Below are 12,315 nucleotides of genomic sequence, written 5' to 3'. Positions count from 1 at the left end.
ATATCCTCATCTCTTACAAACCTCATACATACTATATGCGTAGCAACACACTGGGCAATAGCCCTTCACTGGAAAACTACTATAGATCCCTTTCCACAAATTATTGCTAGGATTGATGAAATTATGATTATGGAAAAACATTTTTATACACTAATCAACATGAAGAGATTATTCGGTCTAAAATGGAATCCTCGGTTTCTTTATAGGCTTTCAAATGGTAATTAGATTACAAATCCTGATTTTGAAGCATTGTAATATATCTTTTTTCACTCAATTTACACCTTCAAGGGTCATATTTCCTTTTCTTTTTTTGATCTTCCTTATTCTGTACCCTATTTTGTATAGTTAATTTTTTTGAGAAGTAACAAGTAGACATATATTTTTGATATTTTACTTAAATTAAGATTATATATATTGTAATACTTCAAAATTTTATGTATATCTGTTGATATATTTATGTATTACAACTGTTACCTTTTATGTTATTATGTAAAACATTTTCCAGTAAAAAAGCTTGTAAACAAAAAAAACAGTAAATGTATTGACAGTAGCTGGGTTTAACAAAGGTATTGTGACACTTAGATGGAAAAAGAAAACAACAAAAGAGACTTATCCGAAAACCTACACTGAAAAGAAATCCCGGGGTGGGTCTTTCAAATGGTCCACAATAATGGTCCTTGGGGATGCTAAGCATGGAGTTGTATAACATGCCAAATAGACATTTATGTATCAGGTATCTCAGTAGAGTATCACATCCAACCTGCTCAAACATCCTTAAAGTTATCCTGTTGATTGTTAAACAAGTGCACCCAGCATTCTGCTTTCATGACATTATCCACCTTTCTCTTCCAGTCTATTAAAGAGGGTCAGGTGGCTTGTTTCCAAAAGCGTGGGATGAGAGATTTTGCTGAATTAAGCAAGTGGGGGATAATACTTTTTTTATAGGATTTAACAGATGAGGGTATTAAGGGTCAGTTTTTTAATCCATGGGGTAATTTCTTCCCAAAAGGCCTTAATCATGGGGCATTACCACCAAAGATGTAAGAATGTGCCCCTTTGGTTACAGCCCCGTCAGTATTGATGGTCAGCCTCAGGAAAGATCTGAACCAGATGGGAAGGGGTTCTATGCCATCTAGTAAGACATTTGTAGGAGGATTCTTGAATGTGAGTACTAATGGAGGAAGTATGCGTCTGGTGCATAATTTTCTTGATTTGAGGAGGAGTAAACTCCAAGTCCAGCTCTGTAGAGTTCCCTATTAACTTGTGTAGCACAGTGTACCCTGGTCCCATTGGAATTGCTATGATAAGTTGCTTCCTATCTTTTTCAGTTTGAGATTATACTATCATATTAAAAAGACAAAAAAGCTTCTTTGCACTGTATGACTCTACCTACCAACACTTGAACCATGGTTCCCACCATCAAACCTAAAATGAGTGAATCAAATAAGTGCAACTTTAAAAACTTAAAATGTGTATCCCTTTAAGAAAAGGGATCACGCAAAAAGATTCCAATATATAGATTCAATAGCGCAAAACTCAGCATACATTTTTATGTACAAACAACACTTCATCGCCCTTCTTGGTGTCAAACAGTTGGTGCTGTCCAACAGAATGTGCAACTATATATGTAATATATTTCAGGGCAAATAAATATTCAAATAGGTCCATCAAAAAAACAACATTCACATAATGCATTATTATTGCTTCAGAATAGTGTTCCAGTGCTCCACTCCATTAGGAATGTATCTTCATGTGCAAACACACGATTCCTATGCTAAATTCCTGTGTCAAAAACCACTTAGATATTGTCAGTGATAGTAGGTGTCTGTTCTCCTGAAGAGAAGGACCCTTTTTGCAGGAGGTCATGAAGCACACAGAACACCCAAATGGTTAATATTCCTCTACTGTTATTGTTGATTGTAGGCTCATATGTTTCAGGAAGTTGTGCAGCTCTGGGAAGCCTAAGGGTTACCTTTCCTCCTTCCACTTCACCACCAACCATACTCAGAGAAACAAGAAAAGACTCATAGTGCTCACTATAACTAATGTTTACTGTAGGTTAAAAACATTTTCACTTATAGGGTGCAGTAGAGCAGATTGCAGAAATGCACACAATGAATTAAATATACATGAAGGCAATACACATCGCCTATGCTCCTGCAGACGGTTGACCAAGAAAGCAAACCTCTGTCGAATGTGATAATGTCAGCGTAGAGACTATACCTTACGCAGTAAGTCTATAAAGACTTTATCAGAGGACTGGAGTCTCTGCCCCCACATCACGTTTATAAACAATCCTGGCACCTAGCAGTTGACAGGAAACTGTGCCACACGCCTTCCTTCAATACCATGCTGGCAGGACTCAAACAATCCCAGCATGCAGGTGCAGGCTAATTCAGTCAAATTGCAGAGCCACTCAGTAAATCAGTGAATGTACCACAAGAACAAACATGAAATATGCATAATAAAAGTATATTGTATAAAAGAGAAATTCAAAGACATATACCTTACACCCAACAAATCAAGACTAGGTGTATATCATATATGCACAACAGTATACTGTAAGTACTAAAAAATGTTCATACCATTACCAGTACTTCATCCAAATACAAATAAATAAAAAATGTGTGATTCTTGCAAGTAGGTAATGGAAAGAGGGATCATGGCCGTCTCTGTTTGCAGGAGCACATCTGCAATCTGCTATGCTGTACTATGTAAGTGCAATTGTTTTTATCCTGCAATAAAGATTAGTTACAGTGAGCACTATGAGTCTTTTCTTGCTTCTCTGAGTATGGTTGGTGGTGAAGTGGAAGGACTAGAGTTAAAGTGGTTTTAAACACAAAGTTTTTTTACTTGAATTCTCTGCATTCACAACTCGGATCTGGAGTGTGCCCGCACAGGTACCCCCTCATCACAGTTCAGACTATGCTGGTGAGAAACTCCAGAAGAGGAGGTGAGTCACTTCTCTGCAATATTTTTGCACAGAGTGGGTACGTTTAAAATCTTTTTTAGTTTACCACTTGAGTCCTGGTGCTGGGAATACATGCTTTTTAAACAAACCCACAGTTGTTATACCACCTGGAAGTGTGTGTACATTTGTGAAATCGAATGTTGGCTTTCATGTGCAATATGCCAACACCCAACCTCTCCCTTGTTCAACCCTCTCGCCTTGTATACCAGGCTGTGCTATCCTATCTGTGTGCCTAGTACTGTAATGGGGTGTCGGTGGGAAGGGTGGCAGGAACTCTGTGAACATCCTTTTGTAGGCCTGTCCTCCTTTAAATGAATCTGCAGTCTCAGATGGGCCTTGTGAGTATTTATTTGCACAGAAAAATTACATATACGGTTGCATATTTTGTTGGAGAGCACCAGTTGTTTGACACTGAGAAGGGTTAGGGAGTGTTGTTTGTACATTACAATGTATGTTGAGTCTTGCACTTTGATTCTATATACGGGAATCTTTTTTCTGTGATTTTCTTAAAGTGATACACACTCCTTTAGGTTTTGAAGGACCTCTTATGAGTATCTATTTTGCACTGCAAAATATTATATATATATGGTTGCAAATTATGTTGTAGAGCACTGATTGTTTGACACTGAGAAGAGGGAGGAAGTGTTGTTTGTTTGACACTGAGAAGAGGGAGGAAGTGTTGTTTGTTTGACACTGAGAAGAGGGAGGAAGTGTTGTTTGTTTGACACTGAGAAGAGGGAGGAAGTGTTGTTTGTTTGACATTGAGAAGAGGGAGGAAGTGTTGTTTGACATTGAGAAGAGGGAGGAAGTGTTGTTTGACATTGAGAAGAGGGAGGAAGTGTTGTTTGTTTGACATTGAGAAGAGGGAGGACGTGTTGTTTGTTTGACATTGAGAAGAGGGAGGAAGTGTTGTTTGTTTGACATTGAGAAGAGGGAGGAAGTGTTGTTTGTTTGACATTGAGAAGAGGGAGGAAGTGTTTGACATTGAGAAGAGGGAGGCAGTGTTGTTTGTTTGACATTGAGAAGAGGGAGGAAGTGTTGTTTGTTTGACATTGAGAAGAGGGAGGAAGTGTTTGACATTGAGAAGAGGGAGGAAGTGTTGTTTGTTTGACATTGAGAAGGGGGAGGACGTGTTGTTTGTTTGACATTGAGAAGAGGGAGGGAGTGTTGTTTGTTTGACATTGAGAAGAGGGAGGACGTGTTGTTTGTTTGACATTGAGAAGAGGGAGGAAGTGTTGTTTGTTTGACATTGAGAAGAGGGAGGAAGTGTTGTTTGTTTGACATTGAGAAGAGGGAGGAAGTGTTTGACATTGAGAAGAGGGAGGAAGTGTTGTTTGTTTGACATTGAGAAGAGGGAGGAAGTGTTGTTTGTTTGACATTGAGAAGAGGGAGGAAGTGTTTGACATTGAGAAGAGGGAGGAAGTGTTGTTTGTTTGACATTGAGAAGGGGGAGGAAGTGTTGTTTGTTTGACATTGAGAAGGGGGAGGAAGTGTTGTTTGTTTGACATTGAGAAGGGGGAGGAAGTGTTGTTTGTTTGACATTGAGAAGAGGGAGGAAGTGTTGTTTTTTGACATTGAGAAGAGGGAGGAAGTGTTGTTTGTTTGACATTGAGAAGAGGGAGGAAGTGTTGTTTTTTGACATTGAGAAGAGGGAGGAAGTGTTGTTTTTTGACAGTGAGCAGAGGGTTGAAGTGTTTGACATTGAGAAGAGGGAGGAAGTGTTTGTTTGACATTGAGAAGAGGGAGGAAGTGTTGTTTGTTTGACATTGAGAAGAGGGAGGAAGTGTTTGTTTGACACTGAGAAGAGGGAGGAAGCGTTGTTTGTTTGACATTGAGAAGAGGGAGGAAGTGTTTGTTTGACATTGAGAAGAGGGAGGAAGTGTTTGTTTGACATTGAGAAGAGGGAGGAAGTGTTTGTTTGACATTGAGAAGAGGGAGGAAGTGTTTGTTTGACATTGAGAAGAGGGAGGAAGTGTTGTTTGTTTGACATTGAGAAGAGGGAGGAAGCGTTGTTTGTTTGACATTGAGAAGAGGGAGGAGCGTTGTTTGTTTGACACTGAGAAGAGGGAGGAAGCGTTGTTTGTTTGACATTGAGAAGAGGGAGGGAGTGTTGTTTGTTTGACATTGAGAAGAGGGAGGAAGTGTTGTTTGTTTGACATTGAGAAGAGGGAGGAAGTGTTGTTTGTTTGACACTGAGAAGAGGGAAGAAGTATTGAGAAGAGGGAAGAAGCGTTGTTTGTTTGACATTTAGAAGAGGGAGGAAGTGTTGTTTGAACATTACAATTCTTACTGAGTTTTTCACTATTGAGTCTATAAACTGAAATCTTTTTGCAGTTATTTTTTTAAAATGGATACACACATTTTTAGTTTTTTAGCACTGCGCTTATTTGATATTATCATATTATCACTCATTTTATATTATCTTATTATAATATAATAAGTTAAGGAACAAATGTGAGGGTGTAGGTCAGAATGCAGTCATGTGGCATTAGCTGTACAATGTCTGTGCTGGTGTAGAAGTCATTAGATTGTATGGTCTAATACAGGGGTAGGCAACCTTAAAGAGGTAGAGATCTACCCGAAAAACATGGGAGAAATCAAAGATCACCAGGCACAGTGTCACATCCTCACACCTGATTTAAACCTCAAATTGCCGTACTACTGTGTCGCAGTCGTGTGCATTGTACAGCAATCATAGGTTTAAATCAGGTGGTGTAGAGGTAAAATATCACTTCTTCACCATCGTCAAACACTCTCGGATTGCTTTTCCCCCCAGCCAGTGAGAAAGCAACACAACGCTGCCTGCTTTAACCCCTCATTTGCTGTACTGCACAAGGTTGCAGGGCACTTGCTGAGCAACCTCGTGCACTTGCATGGGTCATGCTTGGCAGGTGCTACACCCACCAACCATGACTGGGCGTATAACTCCTGCTGCGGCTGTGACATGTGTACACCCCTGGCCACTGCAAGTGGGTATGGTCCAGGAGGTGGTGGTAAAAACATGTCTTAACTATGGGGTTTTACCACCCTTAAACTGCAAATGTAAATGAACCCTTACTGTTCTGAGGCCCCTATAGGGCTGCTTTCACACTGATCTGTGACTTACCTGGGTTTGCTGCACTTTGCCATAGACTTCTATTTTATCCTGCAGGTTTGGTGCATTTTCTGAAAGCGCACCAAAACTCCTGCATTTAGGAGCTTTGGTGCACTTTCAGAAAGTGCACCAAACCTGCAGGATATAATAGAATCTATGGCTAAGCACAGCAAATCCGCAGGAAAGCTGCAGGTACGCTGCACTACACCCACGGTGCGGGTAAACTGCAGTGCATCAGTGTGAAAGCAGCCCTGTGCTATTATGCCAAGTGTATTGCTTCACACTTCCCTGAAGATCTCTTTCTTTCCTGCTGCTGGCACCACTCTGGAGACCGCTAGCGTGGAGCTAGATGGAGTGCAGTTGGTATCACTCGGCATGGGACAGGAGCCAGCGCTACAGAGGAGGCATCAGCTTATATGGCTATTGCTCCCTACTACAGCTCCAACTTTACAAGTAGTTCCTCTGCATTGCACTCTGTTTGATGCTCTGGGATAATGGCTCAGCAAGCCCAGACTGCGATCTACAAGTCACCTGGCTGAGATCTACTGGTTGCTGACCCTCGGTCTAATAGTTCAGGTTTGATATAAATGTATCAGTGTTGTTTATAATATGCCGCAAACTTGTCGGTGCTGTTGAAATAAATGATCCTAAAAATCCTTTACATTTTCAGTAAAAATTTCTATTTTTAATTAGATACTCCAGTGTATGTTGATTTATAGCTTTCTCTTGCTAGGTTGATTGTATTAATTAGTGATTGTTCTGCTCTGTCTTCCTGTTTTAGTCACAAGGATGGCTATGACATATATGCTTCTTGGAAACGAATTTGGACAAGTAATGGTAAAAGTGAACCAAGTCCCAAAGCTTTTATGGCAGACCAGCAACTTCCTTACTGGGTAAGGTTTACTTTCCTTAAAGGTATACTGCAGTCAAAATTCTAGATTAAATCTTGAGGCAAATTTAGAGAGCATAAGCTAACTGATGACTAGCTCAGTTTTTATCCAGGCATTACTGTGTTGCACTAATTTATTCCATTCTGTTTTGTCTGTGATACTGAAGCGCTTGCCACTTTGATGCTGAAACACATAACATGATGATTGCCACGCTCAGAAATCCTGATATAAAACTGTTGGCACTGAGACATTTATCAGAACCTTGAATCTGATCCTTGGAAGTTTAAATATGTTTTGGGACGTGAAGTAGAAAGAAAAAAGAGGATGTTACATAAATACAAAAATTCCAGTACACGCCATGCAACAGTCAGACCCAGTTACAGAGGGGTGCACACCATGTTCAAACAAAGATGGTTAATGTAATTGTCACCAACAAAATGAAACCTTTGAAGCCACAAATGACCTCCTACCCAGGCAGCAGTGACAGACTGTCACTGCTGCCTAGGGAGGAGATCCTTTGCGACCTTGAGGCAATTTTGTTGTGTGTATTTTTGTTTGAATGTGATGTGCTGTTGATATTTTTATCACAAACCTTAGAAGGTACACTTATATGACCCTGCTTTAAATCCATATACAGTAGAAGTGTACCAAGTAATTTCATTCCCTTTTTTTCGGTAATCTAGTGATTTTAAAATGTTCTTGCTTGTGTTCCTAGAATACTCAGGCACATACTGCCTCTCCCATACAGAACGCCTAGTGTAAAAAATGCCAGTACATTAGCCAGGGAATTTGTATTTGCAAAACAAGGAGTTAATAATGACTTCCTCTCAGGAAAGGTTTATTTTACTTCTAACAGCCTGGAGTTAAAGCGATTGTAAAGGTTCAAGTTTTTCTACCTTCATGCATTCTATGCATGAAGGTAAAAAACCTTCTGTGTTCAGTAGCCCTTCTAGCCCCCCTAAAACATACATGAGCCCCATCTCTATGCAGTGATGTGCACTAGAGCCTTGGCTCCCTTGGATCTCCCCCTCCTCATTGGCTGAGACAGCAGAGCTAACCATTGGCTCCTGCTATTGTCAATTATATCCCATGAGGAGAGAATGAGGGTGGGGCCGAGCTGCACTCCATGTGCGAATGGACACTCACAGCAGCGGCTCAGAAGGGAGCCTGCTTTGGTGCCGCCATAGAAAATCACTGGCCATGGGGGCATTAGGCAGGAGGAAGAGTCCAGTAGCGCCAGTGGGGGACCCAAGAAGTGGAGAATTGGGGCTGCTCTGTGCAAAACCAATGCACAGAGCAGATAAGTATGATATGTTTGTTTAAACAAAAAATATCTGCTTTTAATATCACTTTAACCTTATTTATGGGATTTGTTGCTGTTTGGAAAGAACCCAGTTGCGGGAAATACACAGTATTAAATGTGAACATGCTAGTTATTCTCTCAATATTGGAAGTGCTGCTTATTCTATGCCTGTTACACTCATTCATTAATTGTTAAGAAAAACAGAAAATAAGTGAGCGCTTATATGATGATATATAATATAATATATAATATGTAATATATAATAGGCAGCAGCTGTACACCAAAAAGGCACCGTATCAAACCTTCAATAGCATATATATGAACAGGGGGGTGCAGCGCTGTATAACCAAATAGCAATTACACAATGGTGAACAGTGACTGTAAATTAGTAATGCCACTATAGGTGGCTCAAGGTGAGGAGAGTGAGAAGCAGTCCAGTAAAGGGGTGCTCTTAAGATCCAGGGTGATCTTCAAACGTCCAATATACAGGACCATCGGGTGATAAAATATAAAGACTGCGCACTCACCAGATACGCAATCTTTATGCGCATTTGTGTGAAATTATCACTAGACCTCCTGTGTCATCATCCTGGTCTGGTCAGATCTGATCAGCATATCCCTCATGGCCCGGTAATTGGATGGATGCAGCTGTTCCGTAGATTTGGCCGGTTCTCACCAGAACTCAAATAAATAGAAAAGGCCACATAGTGTAATATCCTCAGGTATCTTTATTGAAGGCACAGGATAGCAGAAAATCCAACTAACAAAAATACTGACCCAGGTATAAATCAAAGATGGCCGCCGGGGCCCCTCGTGGCGCCGGCGGTGAAGCGTCCAACCTGCTGTAGCTATCCCTGACGCGTTTCGAGCGAAGGCTCGTAGTCATAGGGGTGCAGCTTACAGTGGTGGACGCAAGTGACAGTGACTAAATACGGACATTGGCGCATGCGCAGTACGCCATGCGCCATTTTCCCTACGCTGGATGTCCGCGCTACGGGCGCCATTTTGTTGTAGCCCGACCCGATGGCGCATGCGCAAACGCCAATCGTCAGGTGCGCTGAGGCAAACAGCAGAACGAGAGCTATGAACACCACAGCTGATTCAATGAAATGCTATGAGCACCAGGGATAGTTCGATCCACAAATTGGGGGTCACCTGTGAAAAGTAAAAGCCCAATTGATATGGCTATGGGCAAAAACCATGATGGATCCCCAATTAATAGATCCAAAATCCTAGTACACAGCCCATGTTTATCCTAGCCCAAATGATGTAATAATGTAAAACCCAGATAAGGGTATATTTATATAAAAATAAAGCATGTTTAAAAACATATATAAAAACGTATATAAAAAAAATATATAAAAACCTGGTGATCATGCATACAAAAATACTGGCAAACATATAACGTCTGCCAAGCACAAGAATATTTAATAGATAAATACATCATAAATCCATTGATACAGTACAGGCCCACTGGAGGGGCGTAAATAAGAAAAGGGCAGTTTCGCAGATGGAAACAAAATGGATATTCCAAATGGACTGTATGCGCCCCAAAGGACTTAATATAGAACTGGATATCAATAGTTTCATTGATAACAGCTAATTGGGACTAGTTAGATATCCTTCTATCTGTACACCTATATTTAAATCTTTGCAACTGATCCCATGTATATCCATCTTAATTTATCTTATATTATTGTATATAGCTGTAAGAGTTTCCGTTTGCCATTATGATGAAATAAATATGTCATTATATTAAGAATTCCACATGCACTGGTGACCTATTGGTCTATAGACGCATGTTTTATATATTTTTTATTACAGTTGTATTAAATATATTTATTGCTGGTTGTTACTGGTTTAAAAATGACTTTCATACATAAAGACATTTATGATGTATTTATCTATTAAATATTCTTGTGCTTGGCAGACGTTATATGTTTGCCAGTATTTTTGTATGCATGATCACCAGGTTTTTATATATTTTTTTATATACGTTTTTATATATGTTTTTAAACATGCTTTATTTTTATATAAATATACCCTTATCTGGGTTTTACATTATTACATCATTTGGGCTAGGATAAACATGGGCTGTGTACTAGGATTTTGGATCTATTAATTGGGGATCCATCATGGTTTTTGCCCATAGCCATATCAATTGGGCTTTTACTTTTCACAGGTGACCCCCAATTTGTGGATCGAACTATCCCTGGTGCTCATAGCATTTCATTGAATCAGCTGTGGTGTTCATAGCTCTCGTTCTGCTGTTTGCCTCAGCGCACCTGACGATTGGCGTTTGCGCATGCGCCATCGAGTCGGGCTACAACAAAATGGCGCCCGTAGCGCGGACATCCAGCGTAGGGAAAATGGCGCATGGCGTACTGCGCATGCGCCAATGTCCGTATTTAGTCACTGTCACTTGCGTCCACCACTGTAAGCTGCACCCCTATGACTACGAGCCTTCGCTCGAAACGCGTCAGGGATAGCTACAGCAGGTTGGACGCTTCACCGCCGGCGCCACGAGGGGCCCCGGCGGCCATCTTTGATTTATACCTGGGTCAGTATTTTTGTTAGTTGGATTTTCTGCTATCCTGTGCCTTCAATAAAGATACCTGAGGATATTACACTATGTGGCCTTTTCTATTTATTTGAGTTCTGGTGAGAACCGGCCAAATCTACGGAACAGCTGCATCCATCCAATTACCGGGCCATGAGGGATATGCTGATCAGATCTGACCAGACCAGGATGATGACACAGGAGGTCTAGTGATAATTTCACACAAATGCGCATAAAGATTGCGTATCTGGTGAGTGCGCAGTCTTTATATTTTATCACCCGATGGTCCTGTATATTGGACGTTTGAAGATCACCCTGGATCTTAAGAGCACCCCTTTACTGGACTGCTTCTCACTCTCCTCACCTTGAGCCACCTATAGTGGCATTACTAATTTACAGTCACTGTTCACCATTGTGTAATTGCTATTTGGTTATACAGCGCTGCACCCCCCTGTTCATATATTCATTAATTGTTGATTCTGTATTTTTTTTTCTCTCTTAGGTACAATGCACAAAACCTGAATGTGGAAAGTGGCGTCAGTTGACAAAAGAGATTCATTTAACAATGCAAATGGCAAAAACATACAAATGTGGCATGAAACTAAATAGCTCAATGAAGGTAATGGACCTTTGTGATTTGGTGTTTATGTATTCATGTTGGGGCAAAGTAAGTACGCAGGATATTGTTACACAAAAACTAGCCGAAAAACAAAGGTGACTCAGTTCACCCTCCACCCCCATTGGCTCCTGGTTCAAACCGGGAATTAGATGGCCATAGCAGGAGAAAAGCCTCCTTGATAGATGACAATAACCTCAATTTATGATCCCAGTATAGACTAAGGGTCACCTTGAAAGATAATACATAAAAATGCGTAGGCCTATTTATGGAACATCAAGAGCAGTATACTCCATCCCAATGGGTAGAGGCACTCAAAAGGGGAAAAAGAGACCCCTGCACTCCCATATGGAGACAGTGTATGGTAGGGCCCTCTAACAGGGTACCATTCATCAAGGTAGAAAAGTCGGCAACTTTTGGCACCTTAAAAATCCCCTTCTATATATGACACCCAGAAGTGAGCTGACCGCAAGATGACATCACTGACACCATAGAATCTATATTAGTAACGTATAACTTTCATTTTTCTTCAGACAATTTGTACATGCCTTACATTTCCTTCTAACCCGTTTATGGTTAGCACCAGAGTTGATGTGAAATAATTTTAACTACAGTGAAAATTATCTTCATTCAATTCTCTGGGGGGAAGATTCTATTTGAAATATCCCTGAAGCTATTTTCAACTGCTAGTCAATGGTTTACCTGGGTACTGTATATATGACAAAGTAGATAACTTAGTGTAACATTTGTTCTTGGCCTCAGATAGATTCTAAGTTTATTGGATTGGCCTGCGTATGGTATTCTAAATCAATTCATGCCAAGATACACTTTGAGCTTTGAAAATCTGGTTGTAGAGAGATTACGTGGTCAATTTGCATAGC

General features: G+C 40.5%; 1 protein-coding gene across 1 annotated transcript in view; it reads left to right on the top strand.

Annotated features, from left to right (window-relative positions):
• Positions 1 to 12,315, top strand: part of KDM1B (lysine demethylase 1B) — an 84,097-nt gene that overhangs the window by 18,825 nt on the left and 52,957 nt on the right. Inside the window, exons 5-6 of the mRNA XM_089682268.1 lie at positions 6,847 to 6,958; positions 11,321 to 11,437. Coding sequence (XP_089538394.1) covers positions 6,847 to 6,958; positions 11,321 to 11,437 — 229 coding nt within the window. The remainder of the gene's footprint in view (positions 1 to 6,846; positions 6,959 to 11,320; positions 11,438 to 12,315) is intronic.

This window comes from Staurois parvus, unplaced genomic scaffold (genome assembly GCF_062004578.1).
Source record: "Staurois parvus isolate SC_StPar_1 unplaced genomic scaffold, SC_StPar_1.0 ptg000287l, whole genome shotgun sequence".
In the NCBI taxonomy this organism is placed as follows: Eukaryota; Metazoa; Chordata; class Amphibia; order Anura; family Ranidae; genus Staurois; species Staurois parvus.
This window is presented reverse-complemented; position numbering and strand designations above follow the sequence as displayed.